This window comes from Gopherus flavomarginatus, chromosome 1 (genome assembly GCF_025201925.1).
Source record: "Gopherus flavomarginatus isolate rGopFla2 chromosome 1, rGopFla2.mat.asm, whole genome shotgun sequence".
Classification (NCBI taxonomy): domain Eukaryota; kingdom Metazoa; phylum Chordata; order Testudines; family Testudinidae; genus Gopherus; species Gopherus flavomarginatus.
Window position 1 is genome coordinate 362,982,997 of NC_066617.1, and position 25,158 is coordinate 363,008,154.

Sequence of the window (25,158 nt, forward strand, 5' to 3'; positions counted from 1 at the left end):
TCAGTGCAAGGAGCTTGCCGCTTGATATTCAGTCAATTGCAGTCACTGGAGCAGGGCCGAGGAGGGATCTGGGGAGTTAGTGGCTTAGAGGATCAAAGACAGCATCCAGGCTGGCTGCAGGGGCAGGTAGGATGCCAGCAGAAGGGGCTTCCTTCCACGCACCGTAACACGCCGCTCAGTCAGCAAGAGGTGCTGGAGCAAAACAGCCGCAGCCGCGGAGCAGGCGGGGAAATGAATGAGATGAAACAAGAGTTTTGTTATTGGAGGAAATGGAGGGAGGGGAGTTGGCCGGCAGACAAAGGGCACAAGCTCTGGCTAGCTGGAGGGTAGCTTGTTACTGAGTGGGACAAGAGGCTCCTGGGGGGCCAGTGCGGGTGGGGAGATGAACTTGTAACTGATGCACAAATAAGCAAAGCCACCGGAGATGGGTCTGCGCTGCAGCGTTCAACTCCACTGTGGCCCACAAACCCCGCGCAGTCTGGGGAAAGCAGATTCGGCTGTCATGTCACCCCACTACAAAGATAGGAGCCAGCTGCAATATGGGTTTGAAAACCCAGCCAAATCCCTGAGGGCTGGGCTGCGGCTGCCGTATGCCGGGCTGCTGGTGCAAAATGTCCTGCTACTGGGGCAGTCAGCCCTAGGGGGTTGAGTGGGGTCAGCCCAGCATAGGAGGATCTCCTGGGCATACAGCCAGCGTAGCAGTTCCTACAGGACCTTCTCCCATGTGCTGGTATAGAGGGTGTGGCCAGGAAAAAGGAGGTGTGGCCAGCATGTTTTGGTGATCACTGACTTGTGCCCACGTGCCCCAGGATTAGGAGACCACAGAGGTGGTTTAAAGACCTGGCTGACCAGGTCCCCCCGTCCCCAGTCTGTGCAATCCCTAATCACAGCCCAGGAGCTGGGCCCAGGTGTTTGCATCTGGGGTGTCAGTTCAGGTCTCGTTTCCATATGCACCCAGTGGACAGCCCCTCACCTTACCCAACAGAAACAGCACGACCGGCTTTGGCTGCCAACCACCCATGTTCCTAGCTCAGCATGATCTGGAACACAGCCCTGCCGGGCAGGTGAAGGTTAGCCCCATGAACTCGCCTGGAAATAGGAAAAAGCCAGATAGTCCAGCGCATCCTCTAGGCTGCCCTCGTCCTCTGTGTTCCACTCCCCATAGGAGACGCGGAAGAGGCTGACGGCTTCCTCCAGCCACGCAATGGAGTGGTAGTAATCCGCCCTGTCGTACGCCACCTGCAGGGGATCAGACGAGTTGCCGCAACCACCTGGAGGCTGGAGCGGGGCATGGGGCAGTGGGGCGGGGAGGAGGGGAAGGAAACGCGTCTGTGGGCTGTGTTATAACACAACTTGGCCTCAGGGCTGCAGCTCAGCACAGCTCAAACAGAAAGCAGTGGGCCAAATGTGTTCCTGGTCTGACTCCCTGCTAGCTATCTTATTGTAATTTGTTCTCCCTTTGCAATCTGGGCCCCGTTGTGCAAGGTGCTGTACAGACCCAGGGTAAGAGGCAGCCCGTGCCCTGTAGAGCTTGCAATCTACATAGACAAGACAGACAAAGGACGTATTGTTACTTCCTGAGAGGCAGCATGGCCTAGTGAATAGACCACCGGGCTGGGACTCATAGGTGCCGACTCCGTGGGTGCTCCGGGGCTGGAGCACCCATAGGGAAAAATTAGTGGAGGCTCTGCACCCACTGACGGCTCCCAGCTCCGCCCCATCCCGGCTGACCTCCACCTTCACTCCACCTCCACCTCTTCCCTTGAGCATGCTGAGTGCCTGCCTTTTCCCCCTGGCTCCCAGCGCTTGCCGCCGCCAAACAGCTGTTTGGTGGCGGCAAGCATGGGGAGGAGGGGGAACACAGAGCACTGGGGGGGAGAGGCAGGGTGAGGGTGCGGATTTGGGGAGGGGTCCAATAGGGGCAGGAAAGGGGTGGAGTTGGGGCAGGGACTTTCGGAAAGGGGTTGGAATGGGGGTGGAGTGGGGGCGGGGCAGGGTGAAGTCAGTGCAGGGCAGGGGCGGGGGGGCTCGAGCCACCACCGGCACCGGGAAAAGTTGACGCCTATGCCGGGACTCAGGAGAGCTGACTTTTATTTGCCGCTCTGCCGCTGGCCTGTTATGCAAGTCACTTCACTGCTCTGTGCCTCGGTTTCTCCAGGTATAAAATGGGGTTGATGCTGCTGCTCTCCTTTGCAAAGCACTTTGAGATCTACTGAGGAAGAGTGGTGGATAAGGATTAGGATTTCTCCATATTTCATACATGCCTTTGGTACATAGAGAAACTGGGAGGTTAAGTGACTTGTAGCCCAGCTGCAACCTGGACCACATATCCTGAGTACCTGGTTAGTGCCTTATCCACATGACCAGCCTTCTGTCCCTGGTGATGGGTTTGCCTGTCCCTGAGCATCTTAGCACCACTGCTTGCAACGGGGCTAGTGGCTGAGTCAGACATGCAGGGTGGGACTCCAAGTAATGTCGTTGCCTGTGAGGGTGGGCATAGCTCATGTTCCATTGCTGCTGGAGCTGATCCAGTCAGTGATAATTGCAAGAAGTGAGCTTTCCATCCAGGTGAAGGACTAGCAGAGGCTAAGCATGGATTGCTGTAAATTCAGCTACAGTGGAACAGCTGTAGTGCTTCAGAGTAGACACCACCTATGCCCACAGGAGGGGTTCTCCGGCTGGCGCAGGTAATCCACCTCCCTGGGAGGCAGTATTAGCTCTATTGCAGTATTGTGTTAGCTCTGCCAGTGACTTGCTGTGTGTCCTTGGGCTGGTCACTTAATTTCTCTATGACTCAGCTGCATCCTTTGTAAATGGGGACAAATGATACTTAACCTAATTCCCAAGGGTGTTATTATTAATTTGTATTTTCATAGGGTGTAGGAGCCCCAGTCATAGCCCAAGACCCCATTGTTCCAGATGTTGTACAAACACAGGCCAAAAAGTCAATCACTGCTCCAAAGAGCTCACAACCTAAGTATAAGTCAAGAAGAGACAATGGGTAAATGCAGATGGCCTTGGGAATACACAGAAACAATGAGACAGTACAGGCCAGCATGACAGGCAGCAGTTTCAGCACATCCACAGTCTATCTGTTTTCAGGATGTGGGGCTTAAGTAATTGATCATAAAGCACTTTGTAATGGCTGAACGATCGCCCGTGTGCCCTAGATCTACTGCAGGGAATGTGGAGTTCTCCTAAATGATGAGGAAAAAAGAAATCAGGAAATCTGAGTTACATCTCTGCTGCCCCAGCCCTTCCCTTCCTATAGCCACAGGCAATGAAAAACCTGTTCTCCGGGCTATAACTGAACTCCCAGAATGTTGTAATTAATCACAGACAGAGGTCGGGACCAGACGTCTCCATGCCCAGTGTGACTGCATGAAAAAGGATCGCAGCGCTTGCTGTCACTGTCTGCCAGGAATATCTATGAGATGAGTCAGAAAGGGTCTCGCAATATTTGAGGAAAGAAATATCCAGTGTAATTTCTTATCACTGTAACTTCATAATTTCCCCCAAATGGTCAAGGTCACATGCATCTGAAGAAGTGGGTTTTTTATCCATGAAAGCTTATGCCCAAATAAATCTGTTAGTCTTTAAGGTGCCACCGGACTCCTCGTTGTTTTTGTGGATACAGACTAACACAGCTACCCCTCTGATACTTGTGCACTTTACAACATCCAGGAACTGTTACCCTTGCAAGTCTGATTGTCCCCATTTCACAGCTGGACAGACAGAGGTACAGTGGGGTGAAGTGCCTCACCTGAGTTCACATGGCAGGGCTGGGAACAGAACTCAGGTCTCCTGATAATGCAGCTGATGCTTCCTCAGGGTGAAGAAATTCTGGGCTAGACTGGAGAAAGTCCCAGCTGTTTCTGACAGAGGCATTCAGAACTCGCTTCCCGCTTGCGTGCCTGAGTTCGGGGCCCCCAGCTCCATCTGGGGGAGCTCAGATGGGACCTAGCTTAACCATCACAGCTGGGACTGGGGCTCCCTGGGCAGCCTGTGCTGCTGTAGTTGATTCAAAGGGTGATACTTGCTCCAGATGAACGGGCCCCATGAAGGCAGCGTGCGCTGGGTCCGGCAGGCCCTGTATTTAAACCGCACGTGGAGGCTTTCGTAGCAAAACGAGCTTTGCATTTGTGACAGCACGACATGAACCCAGCGGCGGCAGAGCATCGTATCTGGCCTGGCACACTGACGAGGGATGTAGCCCCCTTATATTAGGCTAGCTTCTGCTAATGCTGCATATCCTGGTACCAGGCTCTGCTCCTCAGCAGGGTGTGCTCCAGGGGGACTTCCACCATTCGTCTTGGATTCCTGATTGCTGCTGTGTGCCTGCTGGAGGCTCAGGGCTTTTCCCAGTGCAGGGGAGAGGGCGGCTGATGTGGGTCTTAGGCCCCCTCACCACAAGGCTCTGCCCCCTGCTGTTCCTCTTCCCCCTGAGGTCCCTCCCTGGCCAGGCCAAAAGCCAGAGCCAGGCAGTAGCAAGAACCACCCAGGGAGCTATGGGGAGCCCCAGAGTCCTGGACTCTTCACCTGGTCTGGGCGACTTGCCCCAGAGGGTGGGGACACAGGGCAGGGGCTGCTCTTGGGCACTTCAGCTCCCAGCCCAGGGCAGGTGGAGGGTCTGGGGCTCCCCACAACTGCCCAGGCTCCCTGGGCAGCTCCAGCTTCCGGCCTAGCCAAGGGCCAGAGTCCCTGCATGTGGCTCGTTTTCACACCCTAACTGCCCAGCATGCAGCCCAGTCACTGCGGCGTGAGCTGGGGAAACAATTGTGCAGGGAGATGGGTTTAGCACAGGCTGGATTAGAACAAGTCGATCAAGGGGCACTGAGTGGAGGCTGTGGACTAGCTACCAGTCATTTCACTGGTGTCTTCTGTGCCTGAAAAGACGAGGGGCCTACACATAACATGTACTCATGGTATCCTAGGCTGGCTTAGTGCATGTGACCATGTCTCCCCATAGTGGCTGGCCCCAGTGGTGACAAACTCTGCTACTTACAGTAGAAGGAAGCTCTTTAAGGCTTGTGCTGAGGGTCCTGAGTTCAATCCCCCCAGCTGCCAGCACAGCTAATGTTCTAGTTCCTTACACGCACAATTAAACTGACCACTGAATTTGTGGCCAGGAAGCAAATTTCCTCCAGGACCTATTGACAATGAGCCTGAGGAGAGGAAATTTCATCCTGCATTGGCTGCCCTGAGGTGGGATCGGGTGGGCAAGTCTTGTCCCATCAGCTGAGGAGGGGCAGGGCATTGATGGACTTGGGCGCTCTTACTAACCCACAGGGACTTCAGGCCACTGCAGTCAGCAGCCTCACCAGCCTTCATGATACATGCAACCCATGTTAATACAGCCTGGCTCTTTGTACCCCTCTAGTGGCTGGAGTTCCTCCCTGCAGATGGCTCTCTAGGAGATGCTTTTATGTACAGGTTGAGTGACAGCCTGGTAACCCCTTTGCCCGTGTCCCTACAGTGCTGACCCTATGGCTCCCCCTCACCTTGCCGACGAGGAAGCAGTCATCAGCGGAGAGCGGGAAGAGCTGCCCCGGGCTGTAGATGTCGGGGAGGTGGGTGCCGCTGGCTTTCTGGAACATGCCTTTCGCCAGCCCCTTCACACTCAGAGCATAGACATCCTGCAGCCTCATCAGTGCCCGTGCTGCTCCCTCCAAGTCCTCGAACTCGGGCAGGTCCTTCTCCACCTGCGTGTAGCCATTCTTGAGAGCTGTAATGTCAGTGCGGGGAGGGGGAGAGGATCAGCTGGGCTACGAAGAACAGAACGCCAGTGCCCAGCTAAGCTCTTCCATTGGCTGGAGCTAAGGAGGGATTCATGAAGAAGGCGCTTGCCTTGAAACACTATCTGAGCAAACGGGACCTTCCCCTTGTTTGTCCATCCAGGGATACTCAGCCTGCCCGGACTTGTGCCCCTTGCTCACACTCCTATCCGGCTCCAGAACTGACTCTCCCCTATTGTCTGCTGTTATTCCCTTCCCATTTCCTCTCCTCACCTTATTCTCCTTCCTGGCCATTACCTTCCAATTTCCCCTCCCCTCTCATTCCCCACCACCCCCTTGTCTACTTCCTTCCCCTCCCGCTTTCAATCCCTCCTTTGAGCATCCCCCTCATTCTCTCTATATGGAAGTGATGGATCCAGGCCAGGTGACACCAGCTTAGCCTCTCTCTCCAACCCCCAGCTCCTCTGGACACACGGTGGGAGATTCACAAAGGCATGTAGGTGCCTAACTCCCATGGGGATCAATGGGAATTAGGCGCTCAAATACTTCTGTGAATCCCACCCACTGCGCTCGTCCGCTGATTCAAAGCAGGTCAAGTGCTGGGGAAACGCGGCAGCCGTGGGTTCGGCACAGCCCCCTGTCCAGTACCTTGGGTGTTCTCACTGGCCTCCAGGCTGTGCACCACATTCAGCCAATCGGACTGCAGCCTCTTGATCAGCGTGTAGGCGAGTAATGGGTTCGCTGCAGAGCCCCCAGCTCCTAGGTGCAAATCCTGCACCTTGTTGTAAAACCTGGAAGGCATGAGCAGGGCAATCCCTCGTAGATACTGGAACCAGCCAGCGCGGCCCATTGCAGCAGATTGGGCTGTGGGCTGGGGAAACTCCTCAGCAGTGAGATCTAGAAAGACTGGGGGATGGCGGTTCGGGGGAAGCACCATTAGTTGAAACTAGACAGGACAAAGCAGGGGTCAGGTGGGCTGGTCCTGCTTCCTCATCTGGAGGAAGGGCGGGGCTCTGATGGATCTGGGTAGCTCTCGTATGATAACACGAACAGAGCGGCTCTTACTAAGCCCTGGAGAACATAGCGTGTAGCGGGAATGAGCAGGACAGGCCTAAGCTAACATCTCGAATGACTTTCATTCCCCCGGCTCCCCTCTGCTTGAGTTCAGATCAAACCCACTCAGAAATGCAAGGGGTAGAAGGGGTCACTGCCTGCTGTTCACATGAGCTTGTGGTGCCTGGTACTTTGTCTTTTCCATGGGCATATCAGCAGTTGCAATGGCTTGCTCCATTGTCTGGCTCATACATACCCAAGCCCCAGATCCCTGCTTTGACTCCAGCTTGGATCTAACCTTAGATTTTCTGTTGTGCTCAGTTGAGCAGGGGAGAAAGCCGTAAAATGGTGCCTAGAATGTGACTCATTCCAGATGTTACTCATGTGACCAGTTCCCATAAAAAGGTATTTTCCACTGACCTCATTATTAGACTCCTGAGCTCAAATCCAGATCCTGAGATTGTCTCCCTGCAGTAAATGCCTCTGTGTGAGGAGTCACATGGCCCTGACTCCTCCATAAACAATGATGACTGGAGGGTGTGACCTGGCCAGTCAGAGGGGCCAGAATGAACCCCCCAGGTCTGCACACCATTCAGCTTTGGGCTGGTACAAAATCTGAACCTGGAAGTGGGTATATTACAAATGGCCCCGTCATTCTAATGAGATGAACCAAAGCCCCAGAGCCAAACTCCCTTTGTGGTTGAAATCTAGATCCATACCTTGCGCCCGTCTCCGGTCAAATGCAAAGGATACTCCTGAGGGAATTCTGTGCCAAAAATTAAAAATTCTGTGCACAATATTTTAAAATTCTGCAACGTTCTGCAAATTTTGTCAGATAAATGTGGAGGCTTCAGCCTGACAGTGGGGAGCACAGGCCACTGGCTGCACAGAGGTGGGAAATCACTGTGCAGCTCCCCTCCCCAGGACATGGAATTAGCGGTGAGGCTGCACCCAACTCTGACACAGCACAAGGACCAGGTGCACCAGGAGGGGAAAGGCAGGCTCAGCAAGGCAGGATCCAAGTGTGGAGGGGCTTAGTGTGGGGGGATCCAGGTGTGGGTTGAGAGGGTTCTGTATGAGCCAATCTGGGTGCAGGTGGCTCAGTGGGGGATCTGGGTGTAGGGGGGAATCTGGATGCACAGCAGCTTGTTGGAGGGTTCTGGTGCAATGGTAGGGGAGGTCCAGGTGAAGGCAGTTGGGGCTCAACGGGGGGAGTCTGGGTATGGGGGGGTTAGAGCTCAGAAGGGGAGTCTGGGTGTAGGGAGCTCAGTGGGGGAGTCCAGATGCTGGGGGAGTGGGGCTCAGTGGGATGGGGATCCAGGTTCAGCTGGTTGGGGCTCTGTAGGGTGGGGATCCGTGTGGCTCATTGGGGTGGTCCAGGTGCAGGGGGAGTGGGGCTCATCAGGGGGAGTTCTGGGTGCGAGAGCAGTGAGGCTTGGTGAGAGGGTCTGGGTATGAGGGCATCTGGATGCACGGGGGTAGGGGGGATGGGGGAGCAGCTCCCTGTACAGTGATTCCTCCTCCTGCAGCTGAGGAGTGATGGGTGCAGAAAGCAAGGGCGGGGGAGGGGAGGGGAAGTTTGCAGAGCTTTCTACAGATGGGGGAGAAATCTGAGGGTGGGTCTGACACGGCCCCAGATGCTGTGCAGGGGAAGAGGAAGTCCCGTCCTCTCCAACCCAGTTGGGACTAGCAGCTGAGCTTGGTGCAGGGTAGGAACCACCAGCCAGGTCTTCCCCAGCCCCGCACCCTGCCCCACAATGATTTACCTCTCTGCTGGCTGATCTGGGCTCCTGAAACATACTGCTGGGGAGGGTGGTATGACCACTCTTGGGGCTTCTCTTTGCTTCCCCATCAGAAAGTCATTTTTCTGTGGGGAAGCAAAGAAATCTGCTGGAGACATAAATTCTGCATGTGCACAGTGGCGCAGAATTCATCCAGGAGTAAAATAAGCAACACATATTTCACCTACTCAGATCTCTCTCTTACTATTTTTATTGCAGCAGTTCCTTGCAGCCCCAGTGAAGATCAGCACTTCATTAGCTAGGCCAGTGGTCCCCAAACTTTTCACACTGTGCCCTCTCATACCTCTGTCGGTGCCTTGTCCCCACAAGTCACCATCAGGAGCCGGGGCCGGGAGTGGACCTGAGGCCAGAGGCCAAGGCTGGGGGCAGGGCTGGGGCTGGAGCCGGGACCGCAGTTATTAATCAGGGGCCGAAACTGGGGCTGCAGATGGAGGCAAGGCCGAGGCTGGGAGCAGAGCTGCAGCTTGGAGCCAGGGTGCTGGCGGAGCAGAGCTGGGGCTGGAGTGGGCCGGGGTGGCACTCCCGCCCCACCCTCTTTGGGGGCTGGCCCATGCCCCACCATGCCCTACACTTTGGGGGCCACTGAGCTAGACATTATACATACACAAAGTAAGACGGTACACAGACAGAGCCGGGTTGTGGTGACCAAAGAATAAATATGAGACTTTCAAGATCTATTCATGGACAATTTATAATGAGAAGAGAAACCTGTAGAAAAATATTCATTGTGAGTGAACTGCTGAGCTAATCGCTACACTACATTACTTACACACTGCAGGGGTAGGTGCCACAGAAGTCAGAGAGGGAAAGACCCATGAAAGCCCTGGGTTCTAAAGACAACAGGAATGTGTTTAAAATGACGCAAGCACATGGCTGATCAAACAGTTCCTAGGCAGATACCTCTGGCAATGTCTACAAGACTCATCTTGTACGGAAGCCAGCTGGTTAGAGTATCTTTTATTGCATCTGTGTTTTCCCTGTGTGGAAGGTAGCCACAGATCTAACACAAGGAAGCAACAGTCCAAAGAAATAACAGAGGAAAGGCATATTCCCTGGTCCCTCATTGAGTAAACCTTTCACTGACGCCCATGTAAGTTTAGCCCCTATAAGGACTGTGTTGAAATTAAGTACAGACCTCAAGATCTGGTCCATATTGCTAATTTTTGTTCCAGGGCCTGGCTCTCCTCTCACACTAATTCAGTTCAACTCCACTGATGTCCATGGAGTCACTCCTGATTTCGGCCAATGCAGTTCAGCAAGGTACCTACGCACATGCCCGACTTAAGCCAGTGAGTAGTTAGGGCCACTGGAGTTGGTGGGAATGTTCTTGTGGTTAAAGGTACCTTGCTGAATCAGGCTCTTAGGGCTTGTCTACACGGAGCAGCACTGCGGACTGTGGGGTCTAAGTTCTAAAGTGCATTCACACCCCTGTGGCTCACACTGCTGCTCCGTGTACACTGGCCTTCATGCTTTTCAATTCGATGAGAATTATAACCCATCAGACAGTAATAACTACCCTGGAATTAGTTCTCTGTCTGGAGATGAACCAGTTCTGCTCTGTCTTCTGGGCTTTGAGCTGCCTATTTACAACTGCTTGCAATCCTGAGGCCCAGCATCCATTGGCCTCCCAGTGAAGCACCACAATCCACACGTCATCATTCATTTGTATTTAAGGCAGGGGTTTTCCCAAGAGCATAACGACACAGGTGTCTAACTCCCATTGAGTTCCAGTGGGACCTGCCACCTCCACGCAGAGCTGCCAAGGTATTTTGGTGCCTAACTCTCTTAGCCTCCCTGGAGAATCCCAGCCTAAGTCCTTCCATGGGTAAAACTCCCGTTGATGCCAATGAGCCAGATTTTGACTCCCTAACTCCCGCTGGTGGGAAGTTACTCCGCTGAAGTCAGTGGGAGTTTTGTAGGCTCCACTTTGGTCCAATGAAAATAGCGTCTAGGGCTCAGGCTACCACCCTCACCCAATGCCAAGAAGCACTGGCAGCACCCAGGAGTAAGTGCTACTCAGCGTGAGTGAATGCTGCAGGATCAGGCCTGAAGGACGGCCTGGGGGATGACCTCAGACAGAAGCTCCATCCACGGAAGGGCTGAGTTAAGACCTTGGGATCTGGCCCAATGGATGGATCTAGTCTGCTTACGGGGGTCCCTAGATCCAAGGTGGAAAGGACAGCCCAGGTCGTTGGATTCATCCCACTGGAGCCATGGGACAGATGCGAACTCCTATTGAAATACCTTTGAGGAACTGGACCTCGGATACTGCAGTGATGAGTGCGTGACAAGAAGCTGCACAGACCTGAACAGAGCTTCATTTCAACCCGTTCCTTAGTCACATGATGCAGTTTACTCCTTGAGGTTTAATTTGGTCCCAACAGTCCCCTTTCCCCCACCCCCGTTAGCTCTAACAGCTCAGAACCAGTCCTTCCAGCCCTCCCATTTTTAACACCAGCCCTTCCCTGGGCATGTCACCCTGAGATTTCACAGACAAGCTGCAATTTCCCGAGGTTCAGGAAGAACCCTGCCCTGACTCACAGCGGAACATGGCCTACTGCACGCCGGGCTCAGGGGTGACCATCCTGACCTCCCCACAGCAGGAGCATGCTACTCACCTGGAAGCCCGTTTCACTCTGACCTTGGCAAATGGCACTGACGTAAGCAGTGGGCTTATTTGTAGGGCCTTACCAAATTCATGGTCCATTTTCATCAATTTCACAGCCACAAGATTTTAAAAATTGTAAATTTAGCGATTTCAGCTATTTAAATCTGAAATTTCATGGTGTTGTAATTGTAGGGGTCTTGACCCAAAAAGGAGTTTGTGTGTGTGTGTGTGTGTGTGTGTGTGTGTGTGTGTGTGTTGCAAGGTTATTGGGGTGGGGGCTGCAATATTGCCACCCTTACTTCTGCGCTGCTGCTGGCAATAGTGCTGCCTTCAGAGCTGGGTGGCCAGAAGTGGCAGCTGCTGGCTGGGATCCCAGCTCTGAAGGCAGAGCTGCCATCAGCAGCTGCGCAGAAGTAAGGATGGCATGGTATGATATGGGATCCCAGTTCTGAAGGCAGAGCTGCCACCAGCAGCAGTACAGAAGTAAGGGTGGCATGGTATGGTATGAGATCCCAGCTCTGAAGGCAGAACTGCCACCAGCAGCTGCGCAGAAGTGAGGGTGGCATGGTATGATATGGGATCCCAACCCTGAAGGCAGCACAGAAATAAGGTTGGCAATACCGTGACCCCTCTAAAATAACCTTGTGATCCCCCTGCAACTCCCTTTTGGGTCAGGACCCCCAATTTGAGAGTCACTGGTCTCTGCCATAAAATCTGTCTAGCATGGGATAAAAGAACACAAAAGACCAGATTTAATGGCCCGTGATGCATTTTTCATGGTCGTGAATTTAGTAGGGCCCTACTTATTTGTATGTGTAATGTGCTGTGGCATTACATTGTGACCATTAGTCAGAGAGCCCTCAGAGGCCCCATTATGCTGTGTAGCCCTAGAAGCAGACATGGCCCTTGCCCCAGAGAGCTTCCAGACTAAGCAGTGAGACTTCAGCAGGCCTCAAATCCAGACACCAAATGTGCAACCCCTCACCTCGTTTTACTCACCCTCACTGTTAGCAGCACAGATCAGCCCTTCAACCAGAGCGAGCGGTGACACCAAGCACCTCCCGCTCTTCTGAGGTCATCGAAGGCCTTGCTAGGCTGGAGGTTTGCCCCAGTGCCGGCCACCATTGCAACCCCAGCGTAGAAAGGCAAAGCTGCTATGAACTGTCATTTGCACTGATGTGTCGAAGTCCAGGAGCTCATAGTAGTGCAAATCATGTCTACCCTTGGGGTTTGCACTAGTACAGTTACACCAGTGGCTGGCTCTCAATGACTGAAAGCCCCCGTGTAGACAAGACCTAAGTGTAAGTTAAAGTCAATCAATCTATGCTGATTTACACCAGCTGAGGATCTGAACATGAGCTCCCAAGGTGCGCTGAGGCCCAAAGGGCTAATGCAATCCTCAGGATTTGGCAGTGTCCCAGTCGTGGGAGCCACACTTCAAGAAGGATTTTGATAAATTAGAAAGGTTCAGAGAAGAGCTGTGAGAAGGATTGGAAAGCAAACACCTAAGGAGCTCAGTAGTGATACATCCAAGGAGTTCAATCCAGTTAGTTTATCAAAGAGGAGGTTACGGGTTGACTGTGATCACTGTCTAGAAGTAGCTACATGGGGTATAAAATTTGATAATAGAAGGCCCTTCTTCGATCTAGCAGACAAAGACATAACAAGAGCCGAAGGCTGGAAGCTGAAGTGAGGCAAATTTCATCTAGAAGAAGGCCCAAAAGAAATTAACATTGAGGGTAATTAACCATTGTCACAACTTCCCAAGGATGGTGGTGGATTCTCCATCACCGGCCATTTGCAAATGAAGATAGGATGGCTCTGCTCTGGGAATTATTTTGGGGGCTTTCCATGGCTTGTATTATGCAGGGGGTCAGACTAGATGATCACAATGCTCCATTCTGGCTTTGGAATCTATGACTCACAGAACCCATTCAGCTTCCCACCTCTCATGATTTGATCACCCGTCTCACACTATGTGGGGTCTGTCTCAAAGCCCCAGCTCCCAGGATCATGAGAGATGCTTTTTATCTGAACGTAACTTTCTAGCTCTCATGGTATCAGAGCAAAGCTTGAAAACACGTCCGCTAAAGGCTCAAATGAAATGACCCAAAATGTGTTGGTTTTAGTCTTGTGATTATTTTTTGGGGGGAGGAGGACAGGCTGATTCATGAGTTTTGAATGATCGGGGCTGGCAATAATGGAGCTGGGAAAATCTCCAGGAGCACAGGAATAGTCTGTCTCTGACAGTGGCCAACACCAGATTCTCAAGGAAGGGGTAAAAACCCCACAGCAGAAGCAGCTGTGGGACAATTTGCCTTATGTCTCATTGGCTTATGCACAGAAACATGAGGTTTAATATCCCTCCCACCACATTTCTGTAAGCATGAGTTAGGATAACGCTAGATATCCGTGTTATCCCCCTGCCTGGGGCTGCAGATCTGACCCTGCTGCCAGCCTGACCACATTCCGCTTTGTTATTTCACGTTAGAGCAATAATTCTGAGTCATGTTTGTTATTGGTGGAAAAGCAGTTGCATTTGGGGGCCAGGTCTCACAGCCGTGCATATGATCTGCTCCATGTCTGTTCCAAATAATGCTACAAGGTTCATCGCTAATGAAATACATCATTCCTGAAATGTGCTTTTGTTTCCAGCCATTTTACAATGCTCCATGCAGGAAACCGCAGAACGGCTGAATGCTGCATTGTTGGGATCGGAGGCTTTCCACCACGAAGCCTCAGGCTAATGGGCTGATGTGGGATGCGGGACTCTGTAGTTAGCAAAGAATGGAAAGGATTATTGCACAATGCTCAGACTCTGGGTTTGCTGGGCAAAGATTTCTTCTGCACTACGGATGACTTGGGAAGTTTCTCCTCTCGCTTATACCAGTTTTACATCAGTTTAACTCCAGTGACTTCATTAGAGTCATTCTGCATTTACACCAGAGCAAACGAGACCCAGGTAGGTCCTTTGGCACAGCTTCACCCCTGATTGCAATGGCATGGCCCTGCTTGCACCAAGAATAGGCTTGGACCTTTGCATGTCACACACAGTAGCAATGAGCAATGCAAGTGCACTGCTGCTGACTCCTGTCCTGCCCAGCTGGGTCTGTGCAGATGCATGGTAAGACTGAGCAACAACCACCACAGCTGTGACATCTAGTTTATCCAGTTAGCCTGGTAGGCCACCTAAACACACACACACACAATCCCTGATGCACGTGTCACACACACACACAGGGTCACTCATATGCACATCCCTACATATGCATGCTGCACACACACTGATACTAGTGCCTAGACATCCTCATTCACTTGCACAAACACAAAAGCAGGTACACTTTCACCTATGTACTCACTGGCACACTTACACGGGACACTCATAGGTATGCATGTACTGTACATACAGACACAAACACACTTAACACTGTCAGCCCGGAGATCATGAATCTCAAACCCTGTGTAAGGTAGAACAAGGGCTACCCCTTTAGCCCAATTAACAGCCGACACAAATTAAAATTCCAGTACTGGTCTCGGTGAGGCATCTTGCAGGACCCCAACTGCACCTGGGAGAGCTGGGTAGACACTGACAGACACATGCTAGCTGGATTAGAGCGAGCACGCTGAAATAGTGTGGCTGTTGCAGCATAGTGGCCTGGGCTTGCCGGCCGAGCACAAGCCCACCCGACCTCTTGGGTCTGTATTCTGGTGCTGTCCGAGCTGTAATTTTCACTTACTCCTGGGGGGGTTCTGTGGGACTGCGCACCTGCAGAAAATGCCCCCTGCTGAATTTCTGTGTTTTCCTGCAGAAAATGGCAGGGAAGCCGCATGGGGGGCGGGGGAAGACCATGTGCATGGGTTTTTTGAGTGAACTGTCCCCCAAACAGAGGTGAGGCATGGGGGGCACACGGGGTTACGTGCCACTGCCTCCCCAGCATCCCTTCCTCATTTCTGCAAGTGCAGAGCTGCCCAGCTGAAGGAGGCTGCGTCTCCCTCCGCTGACTCTGCAGCTGAACGCTGCCTCCTGGGTCTCAGTGCGTTGTGCTCCCCTTCTGTGTGTTGGGAGCCTTCCTGTTTTCTGTGCAGCAGAGAGTGCCCGTGGTGGGGGCTGGGTAAGGGGTGTGGGGGAAATGAGGGAAGGGGGGTTGGGGTGGGGGAGGAGGCAGTGGAGAAGGAAGGGGGGTGGAACAGGGCAGGGGAGGGGAATGTGGGAGTGAGGGGAGAGGGATGGAGAAGAAAAGGGGTTGGGGAACCACAGGGGGAAATGGGAGCCTGGCATGTGGTGTCCCCTCAGCAGCAGCTGGGGCTCCCCTATAAAGGAGGCCTGTTGACCCCTCATCCTGACAAGCCCGACCCCCCTACACCTGGACCCCTCTGACAAGCCCCTCATACCCCCACCCCACTGAGCCCCAACAAGCTGCAACTGGACCCCCACCCCCATAAAGCCCCACCCCCCAGCACCCAGACCCCCCCAGTCCCACACACCCAGACCCCCCTGCCAAGCCCCATCTCCCCACACCCAGACCCGCCCTCTGAGCCCAACCACCATCACCTGGATCCCTTGCAGAGTCCCATTGCTCCTGCACCTGGAACCACACAAGCCCCTGTGTATCCAGATCTCTCACTGAGCCGCCCGCACCCAGATGGCCCCACACAGAAACCTCACCCCCCACACCTGGATTCTCCCCCCTCACTAAGCTCCTTCACACTTGGATCCTGCTGGGATACGCCTGCCCAGCCACACCTGGTGCTCAGGGCCTTGGGGTGTTTCTGGGGCAGGTCCGGCCCTTGCACCGTGTCAGGGTCAGGTGCAGCCTCACTGCTGAGTCCCTGTACTGGGGGCTGAAATATTTCAGCCTGATTACAGTCCTGGGCTTAACACCAGGGTATTTGTGTCAAATTGAACAGCCTGTGAAAGACAGGAGGTGAGAGGATCTAATGGTCCCTTCCAGGCTTCAACTCTATGAAAACACACACACACACACACACACACACACACACACACACACACACACACAGTCCTGGGCACACACACTCACTCACTTGCACACATGTATTATACACACACAGTCCTGGGCGCACACACACACTCACTTGCACACATGTATTATACACACATGGTCCTGGGAGCACACACTCACTCACTCGCACACATGTATTGTTACACACACACGGTCATGGGCGTGTGTAGAACTGATGAATGAAATTGTTTTTAATTGTTCACTTTATTAATATAACTTCATAAGTAAAGTTTTATGAATGAAACAACATTCATTCATAAAACCAGTTACCCCAATAACTGGCTAACTGACAATTAAGATACTTGTTAAGGGCCACAGTGGTTCAGCCTGCTGCCTTTGTAAATTTCACTATCAATCCAATTCCTGCTTAAATCACTGAGACTTGCACTGTTTCAGTATTGTAACTTCTGTTCACCATTCATTACACTTGCCTACATTGTAACTTCTGTTCTCTGTTTGCCACATCGTAATTCAAACCCCATTTTACAACGCTCACTCCATTTTGTGAAAGCTTCCTCCAACCTTCATTTTTGCAAACCGTGCTGTAATCTCATTAGTTTAGGTTAAATGTGTGAACGAGGTATATGTATGGATGATGGAATCAACCTCCACCACCAGCCTGTCCTGATGAAATAGAGTTCAAACGTCAACGGCTGAAGATGCAGACAAGAGCCCTACCAAAGTACGAAGAGTCCGCCCTACAAAGAAACGAACAAAGGTACAATAGAAGGAAGACCAAAGCCAGGTCCAAGGCTGAAAGTCACCTCTGCAATTGATGGGTGATCAATCACCAAACTCAGAGGAACCGTGACACAGCAAGACCTATGGACTCTGGATTCAAACTAAAGCCTACAAAAAGGATGGGTGCAGGAGCGGCGCCAGAGTTTCTGGTGTCCTAGGCAGAATTCGGGGTGTGGCATTTTGTGCGCTCCCCATGGGGCACGCGGGAGCTTCCGGTTTCACTCCCATTGTGCTGCCGAAGAAGGACCCTCTGCCGAAATGCCGCAGGTGACAGTGGTAGTCATTGAGCTGCTCAATTGCTGCCGCTGTTTTCCGCGGCACGTCGGCAGAAGGTCCTTTGGCCACGCGACGGGAGCAGAACCGCAAGCTCCCGTGTGCCCCATGGGGAGCTCACAAAATGCCACCCCCTGAATCCTGGCGTACTAGGCAACTGCCTAGGATCGCCTAATGGAAGCATCAGCTCTGGATGGGTGAGATGGAAGACTTTGGAGGGTAACATTCTGCTGCCAACATGGTAGGGCATCGGTACATGCCCAATGGAGACCCAGCCCTTCCTTTTGCCTGGTTGTCCTGGCCAGTTAGCAGCCACAAGCTACGAACCCAAGCTGCAAACTCAAGCCACAGACTCAAGCTATGTTCAGCAGCTGCAGAACATCTGATGGATGTGTATGTGTATATATAAGTATTAAGTATTAGTTATTGATCATAAATCTAATTGTGTTATCATAATAAATGTGACATCTTTGTCTTGCCCCCTAAAATGATCCTGTGTAGTTTTGTTTGCATAACACACGCACACTCACTCACTCACACACATGTATTGTTACATGCACATGGTCCTGGGCACGCACACTCACTCAGTCGCACACATGTATTGTTACATACACATGGTCCTGGGCTCACACACTTACTCACTCGCACACATGTATTGTTACACACACACACACAGAGTCCTGGGCGCACACACTCACTCGCACACATGTATTGTTACACACACACAGTCCTGGGTGCACACAGTCACTCACTAACACACATGTATTGTTACACACACACACACACAGTCCTGGGCATGCACACTCACTCACTCATACACTTGTATTGTTACACACATAGTCCTGGGCATGCACACTCACTCATACACTTGTATTGTTACACACATAGTCCTGGGCATGCACACTCACTCATTCACACACATATTGTTACACACACACAGTCCTGGGCGCACACACTCACTCACTCACACACATGTATTGTTACACATACACACACAGTCCTGGGAGCACACACTCACTCACACATCTGTATTGTTACACACACACACAGAGTCCTGAGTGCACACACACACACACACATTTGTTACACACACACACACACACACACACAGAGTCCTGGGCACGCACACTTCATTCACACCCACTCACATGCCCTCCCTGCCTGGGAACCCTCAGACTGTGAGCAGGGACCATCCTTCTCAAGTGTCTGGAAGGGACCTGGCACACAGCGGTTGCTACTGCAAACCAGCATTACTACTAATAACAAGGACAGCTGCACCCACCCCTTCACTCTCCGCACACGCCCTTTGCTAGCACATCCCTGGCTGGCGCCTCCTGTGTTTGGTTTGCTCACTCACCAGCCCTAGGTGACTCTCCAAAGCCCATCTCCTGTGGCACCCGGGACTCTCTCTCCTGCCTCTTATCGGTTTGTTTAAAACTCGCCTCTCCTGCCGCTCTAGTCGCTTGCACATCGATGAACAGAGACGCAAACCAAATGCAAAATGCTCTCTGGTTCCTTGCTAATCAGGATCACCAAAGAGCCCAAGGGAGTTAGGTGCCTGCATTCAGTGGGAGTTGGGCTTTGGAAAATCCCAGCCCCATTGCTCTTTGGGGCAGGCACCGTCTTTCATTCTGTTTGTACAGCCCCTAGCACGATGGGTTCCCGCTCCAGGCCTGGGGCGGAGTGAGCCACCTTCTCAAATACAGGGGCTCCGAGGCGCCTCTGGATCAGCTGTCCTGCCACTGAAGCTAATGGGGCTGCACTGGAGCGATAGGGATGGGGTGGGCAGGCAGGGAGGGTCCCTTCTTCCCAGCCACGTGCTTTAACCAGGGGCCAGAGGGGACCCCACCGGGGGCAGGTGACCACTGGGAAAGTTCATCACTCCGTGTCCTGGCTGCAGCCCGTGGGGGCCTCTGCCCAGCTGCCTCCCTCCCCCAGCCCTGCCCCTCCCGTGTCCGAATGGCCGGGCTGATCCAGACTTTGCTGGGAGCCGGGTCCCGCGGCAGAGCCTGGCTGCAGGCTGCAGAATCCGGGGCTGGATCAGGCTGCGGACCCCGTGGGATGTGGGGGTGTCTGGATCGGGGGGGGGGGGGCCGCAGGGAAAGCCGAAGGGTCCAGGGTGCCCCAGCTCGGGCCCCTCTCCGGGTCCCAGCCCCGTTACCTCCGCAGGTCCTGCAGCCGGTGGGTCTCCGCCTCCAGGTAGGCTGCCAGGTGCCGCAGCAGCCGGGTCTCGGTGGCCAGCGCCTGCCGGACGGTGAGCATGGAGGTGAAGGTCTCGCCCTGCGCCCGGCGCAGGCAGCCCAGCCACAGACCCAGCGCAGCCACCTCCGCCAGGCGCATCGCTCCGGCGCTGCTGGGGGAGCGCCGGGGAAAGCTCCGCTCCGACTGACCCTCCGGCTTCCCTGTGCGGGTCCCCGGCTCCGGGATCTTCCCTTTCCAGCGCCCGAGCAGCGGCGCGTTCGCCCCCAGCCGGCAGAACCGGAGCCCGGCTCCGGGCGCTCCGCCTTGGCCAGTGGCAGGGACCGGCACCGGGGGAGGAGAAGAGACAAATGCGAAGCGGAGAGGAAACTTCCCGCGGGGGGCGCGGGCTCCGGGGCGGCTCTGGGCCAGCAGCTGGCAGCGGTAACTGACAAAGGGGGGAGCTTAGGCAGGATCAGATCACTGGCCCCATGACTCGAGCCAACTTCTAGCTAATGGGGCAGGAGGCAGCTCTCCCGGGAGAGGGATTTATTCTCCCACCGCCTGAGCGCTTCATGGAGCTTCCCCCGGAGCAGAGCAATGAACATACGAGTAGCGGGTGACGTGCGGCTCCAGGCAGGCAGCTCACCTGATCTCAGTGATCCCTGCTGGCTTCCGCCTGGCAGCACAGACCAGGGCTGGTCTAAACTTCCTCCTTAGACGCATTAGGTCGAATTTATAATGTGTGTGTGTCTACACTACAGAGCACTTTCCGCTGACCTAAAGGGCTCTTAAAATCGACTCCTGTACTCCACCTGGAGGAGAGGAGTAGCGCTAGAGTCGACTTCCCTGGTCGAATTATGGGTAGTGTAGACACAGCACAGTGTAATTGGGCGTTTTGGCCTCCGGGAGGTGTCCCAGAATGCTCCAATGTGACCTCTCTGGACAGCACTTTCAACTCCACTGCACTGCAGCCAGGTACACAAGAAAAGCCCCCCGGGAGCTTTTGAATTTCATTTCCTGTTTGAGCAGCGTGGAGAGCTCACCACCACAGCTGACCATGGCTGCCCAGGTACGCAAACGTGCTCCAGCGTTTAGCACACAGGAGACACTGGATCTGATTGCCATGTGGGGAGAAGAGCTTGGGCAGACAGATGTCTTTGCCAAAATCGCACAGCGCATGGGGGAAAAAGGCTACACCAGGGACGCACAGCAGTGCCGGGTGAAAATAGGGGCACTCAGGCAAGCGTACCAGAAGACAAGGATGGCAAATAGTCGCCCTGGTGCTGAGCCACAGACATGCCGCTTCTATGAGCAGCTGCATGCGATTCTAGACAGGGACTCCATCAGTTTCCCAATATTAGTCGTGGATAGCACCTGCGGCAGCATTTATGTGGAGGACTTTATTGATGAGGAGGACTTTCTTGATGAGGAAGAGGAAGAGGAGGAGAGTGTGCAGCAGTCAAGCGGAGGATCCATTCTCCCTAAAAACCAGGACTGTTTCCTAACTCTGGAGCCAATCCTCTCCCAGGACCCACTGCTGCAGGGCTGTGATGGCGGGGAAGGCACCTCTGGTGAGTACACGCTTGTAATAACACTACAGGGGTTAAATGCAATCAGGCTGCCTGGGGGAGGGGCATTGGGGCAATTTGCCCCAGGCCCTGGGCCCCACAGGGGCCCCCACAAGAATATAGTATTCTCTAGTATTGCAACTTTTTTTTATAGAAGAGGGCGCAAAATTGCTTTGCCCCAGGCCCCCTGATTCCTCTGGGCGGCCCTGAATGCAATTGTGGTTAATGGTTAATTGGAGGTAAACAATTGGGATACAGTGATGGCCAGTCCAGCCATGCAAAGGATGCTCCCCAGAAAACCCTGTTCATGTGCCAGGACTTTCCACACCAAAAAATGTCCCCAGGTGTGTCCTCACACCACCTAACCTTTCTTGTGTGCTAACCAGGCCTGCCTGCAAACCGAAATCTGCTGCCCAGCGCTCTGCCATGTGTTGTACCTTACTGGCAGGCGCTTCTTTTAGAAGACAAAATTTGGCCAGGTTACCTGGGGGGATGTATTTCCTGCTGTGAATTGTTTCATTCATTGCAACAGTTAACCCTTTGTTTTCAACAATGTATGTTTTCCCTTGCAGCTGCAACATTGTCTCTGGCAGGTGCTTCCTCCACTCCAGCACAAAGGCTGTCTCAGATTAGAAGGCGAAAAATGCGGACAAGGGAAGCAGGGCCGGATCTAGGTTTTTTGCAGCCCAAAGCAAAAAAAAATTTGACTGCACCCCCCACCCCACCCCTGAGCTCTCCCCCCTACCCCACCCGCACTGCTTGCAGCCCCAGAGCTGGGCTTTCCCTCCCACCCCACTCTCATCGCCTGCTGCCCGAGCACTGGGCTCTCTCCCCCACTCCACCCACATCCCCTGCCGCCTCAGCCCTGGGCTCCTCCCTACCAGTGCTGACTCCATCCACTCCCCCCTCGCCTCCAGCCGGTCAAGCGGTGGTAGGGTCAGGGTAAGCAGCGGGGCTCCCGGGCTGCACCTCAGCCCAGGGTCCCTCCAGCCAGGGCTCCTGCCTCCAGGACTGGCCGGGACCTGGGAGGGCAGAGCCAGGGGACCACCCCGGCAGGGGGCTGAGGAGCCAGGGCAGGGTAGCCCTAAAGGGAGCGGAGCCCCGGAGAGTGGGACGCGGGCCCCGCACGGCAGCGCCCCACCTTCTATGGCCCTGCTGCTGCTTCTGGCCACCCTGCCACTGCTTCAGGCCGCCCTACTGCATCCCCTGGGCAGCTTGGGCTGCTTCACCCAGCCCTGGCTGCAGTGCTGTGGGGGCGGCCGCCCTGCGGCATCTGCAGGCAGCTCCATGTGCCCTGAGGGGCAGCCCCTAGCCTGAGTGTCCCCCATTCAGAGCCACAAGGCGTGGCACTGCTCCTCTGTGGCGTGAACCGCAGTGGCCCCAGGGCACCCCCCGCACTGCTGCTGCCAGGGCCGGCTCTAGGCTTTTGATGCCCGAAGCAAAAAAAAAAAAAAAAAAATAGACGACCAGAATGCCGCCCTTGAAAACGTGCTGCTCCAAGCACATGCTTGGTTTGCTGGTGCCTAGAGCCAGCCCTGGAGGGAAGACATGTTCTGTGACTGTGATTTGATGCATTCCTCCGAGGCTGACAGGCCCAGTTGAATGCATGGAGGCTTACAGGGTCAGAGAACATGAAAGCATGCAGGGAACAAGAGTGTAACATGCAAGAGGCGATGTTGTGGCTTACGCAGGAGCAAACAGATCTATTGAGGCGTCTGGTTGAGGTGCAGGAAAGGCAGCTGGACCTTAGAGTCCCGCTGCAGCCAGTGATGAACCAGCCGCCCTCCTCCACAAGTTCCATACCCTCCTCTCCCTGACGTCCTAGAATGCGGTGTGGGTGGAAGCTCCCTTATCCCTTGCACTCAACTCCAGGGGATGGTTCATGGAGCAGAAAGCTCTCACTCCCACAGCTTTGATTGCTAGACAGTGCAATGGTAATAAGTGACGTGTCCTGGCCCCTCCCCGCTGTGTTATCAGGCCCTTAGACCCTGGTTATCATTGCTCTTCAGTGCTGTCTCTGGTCACTGTTGTTAGCATAATAAAAATGCATGAACTGAGGACAAGAGGCTCTTTATTCACTGTGCACACTGTAGTTGGTGGGGGTTTAGTTTACAGGGCAGTACATGCGAAGAAGGGGGCAGGCTGGTGAGGAACAACACACCGAACTGTCACATCAGGGCTGGATCATTCATGAAGTGGGTTTCCAAAGCCTTTCGGAGACGCAGTGCACCTCGATGTGCTCTAACTGTTGCCCTGGTGTCTGACTGCTCAGAATTGGCAGCTAGGCGATCTGCCTCAACCTCCCACCCTGCCAGAAACCAGAGCCGTAACTAGCTAGTTTTGCGCCCAAGGCAAGAATATAAAATTGTGCCCCCCCCAGTCCTCCCGAAACACACCCCCCACGGCGCCACCCACCCCATGGAAACAACCTTTCCCCAGCACCACTTGCCACATGGAAACAAACCCTCCTTCCCCAGTGCTGCCCTGCTGAAACAGCTGTGGGCCGAAAAGGAAGGTTTGGGGCAGAGGGAAAGAAACAGCAAGCATAAGGTGACCAGATCACAGCAGTAAAATAGGACTCGCCCCCTCCCCTCTCTGCCCCACTATCACACCCTTCTTCACCCCCTAGCCCCCCACTGGCCTGCTGTGTCCCTCCAATCAGTCCCCCACCCACCACTTGCCTCCTTTCACCTTCTCCCTCCCCTGCCAGAAACCCCCATGCCCACCCCTAAAACTCCTGCTGGCTCACTGCTTGCCTCTTTGCCCACTTGCCCACCCGCTTGCCCTGACTCGCCGCTCACCCCCTCATACCCCCCCTCCAGCATAAAGCCTCATTCAAAGACCCAGGGGTCACTATATTACTGCACACAGCAGTCACTCAATGCAGTTGTAGATAAATCTTTGCATTATGCATTTTTGTATAACTTTTATACGACTTCGTATTGAACCTTGGTAATATGTTATAGTGGGCCCCTAAGGTAGTGTAATTAAGGTAAAAGAAAAATGTCTTTTTGCTAGAAGTAGAATAAGATTTTCCCCCCACAACAGGGTAATCAGTTGCCCTGTTGAATGAACAAGGTGTGAATGAGGAAGGCGTGGAAGGCAGCACCTCCAGACAGCTGCCATCCTTGGAGAAGGGCTGGGAGCCAAAGCAAGGACAATCAAACTTGTCAAGTGGGTTGACTAGAAAAGAGCAGACATACTGATGGCCTGGGGGATTAGAAGCAAGCACCTTCCTTTGGGAACACCCTCTTTGCAGCATTGGGACAACCCCCAGCCCAGAGAAAAGCAGCAAAAAGGACCAACAGACACAGTCCCAGATTTTGAATCTAGGTGATTTGCCCCCCTCCAGCCACTGACTTGCCACTCACCTCCTCACACCCCCCTCCCAAGTATAAAGCCTCATTCAAAGACCCAGGGGGTCACTACATTAATGCACACAGCAGTCAATCAATGCAGTACCCAAAATTAAAATACTGAAAATGGATGCCCCCCTCCGTCCACTGACTTGCCGCTTGCCTCATTGCCCCCCCTCCAAGTATCAGAGGTGGCAGGTTTGTAGAAATGTTGGTGGTTCCCAGAATGCTCAGAGCCCGCGCCCCCCCCCCCCAAACTCTGCCCCATACCTGCCTAAGGCTCTGCAAGGGAGTTTGGGTGGGGGAAGCAGGTCTGGGGTGCAGGCCCTGGGTTGGGGCAGGGGATTGGGGTGTAGGGCAGTTGAGAGGTTGGGCTCTGGAAGGGAGTCTGGGGTGCAGGCTCTGGGATGGCGTTTGGGTGCTGGGTGCAGGCTCCAGGCTGGGGCACAGGGTGGGGGTGCAGGATGGGTGGAGGGGTGCAGGTTCTGTGAGGTAGTGCGGAGGGAAGGGTGCAGGCTCTGGGAGGGAGTTTAGGGGAAAGAGAGGGTGTGTGAGAAGAAGTGGGGGTGCAGGCTCTCGGACGGAGTTTGGGTGCTGTGTGCAGGCTCCGGGCTAGGGCATGGGGTGGGGTGCAGGATGGGTGGAGGGGTGCAGGCTCTGGGAGGGAGTGCGGAGGGCTAGATGCAGGCTCTGGGATAGAGTTTGGGGGCCGGAGAGGGGGTGTGGGCTCGGGCTCTGGGAGGGGGTGGTGGGTGCTGGGGAGGAGGGGAGGAGGGGAGTGCCATTACATGTGGCTTCCTTCCTCCCCTGCTGCCCCTCT

At 54.0% G+C, this 25,158-nt stretch overlaps 1 protein-coding gene across 1 annotated transcript in view; it reads right to left on the minus strand.

The window, feature by feature from the left end:
- P4HA3 (prolyl 4-hydroxylase subunit alpha 3) overlaps positions 1-19,573 on the minus strand; it is a 38,715-nt gene extending 19,142 nt beyond the window's left edge. Inside the window, exons 1-4 of the mRNA XM_050930578.1 lie at positions 19,395-19,573; positions 6,384-6,526; positions 5,502-5,725; positions 1,090-1,239 (exon numbers count right to left, since the gene is read on the minus strand). Of these exons, the coding sequence (XP_050786535.1) occupies positions 1,090-1,239; positions 5,502-5,725; positions 6,384-6,526; positions 19,395-19,573 (696 nt within the window). The remainder of the gene's footprint in view (positions 1-1,089; positions 1,240-5,501; positions 5,726-6,383; positions 6,527-19,394) is intronic.
- Positions 19,574-25,158: the final 5,585 nt, after the last annotated feature.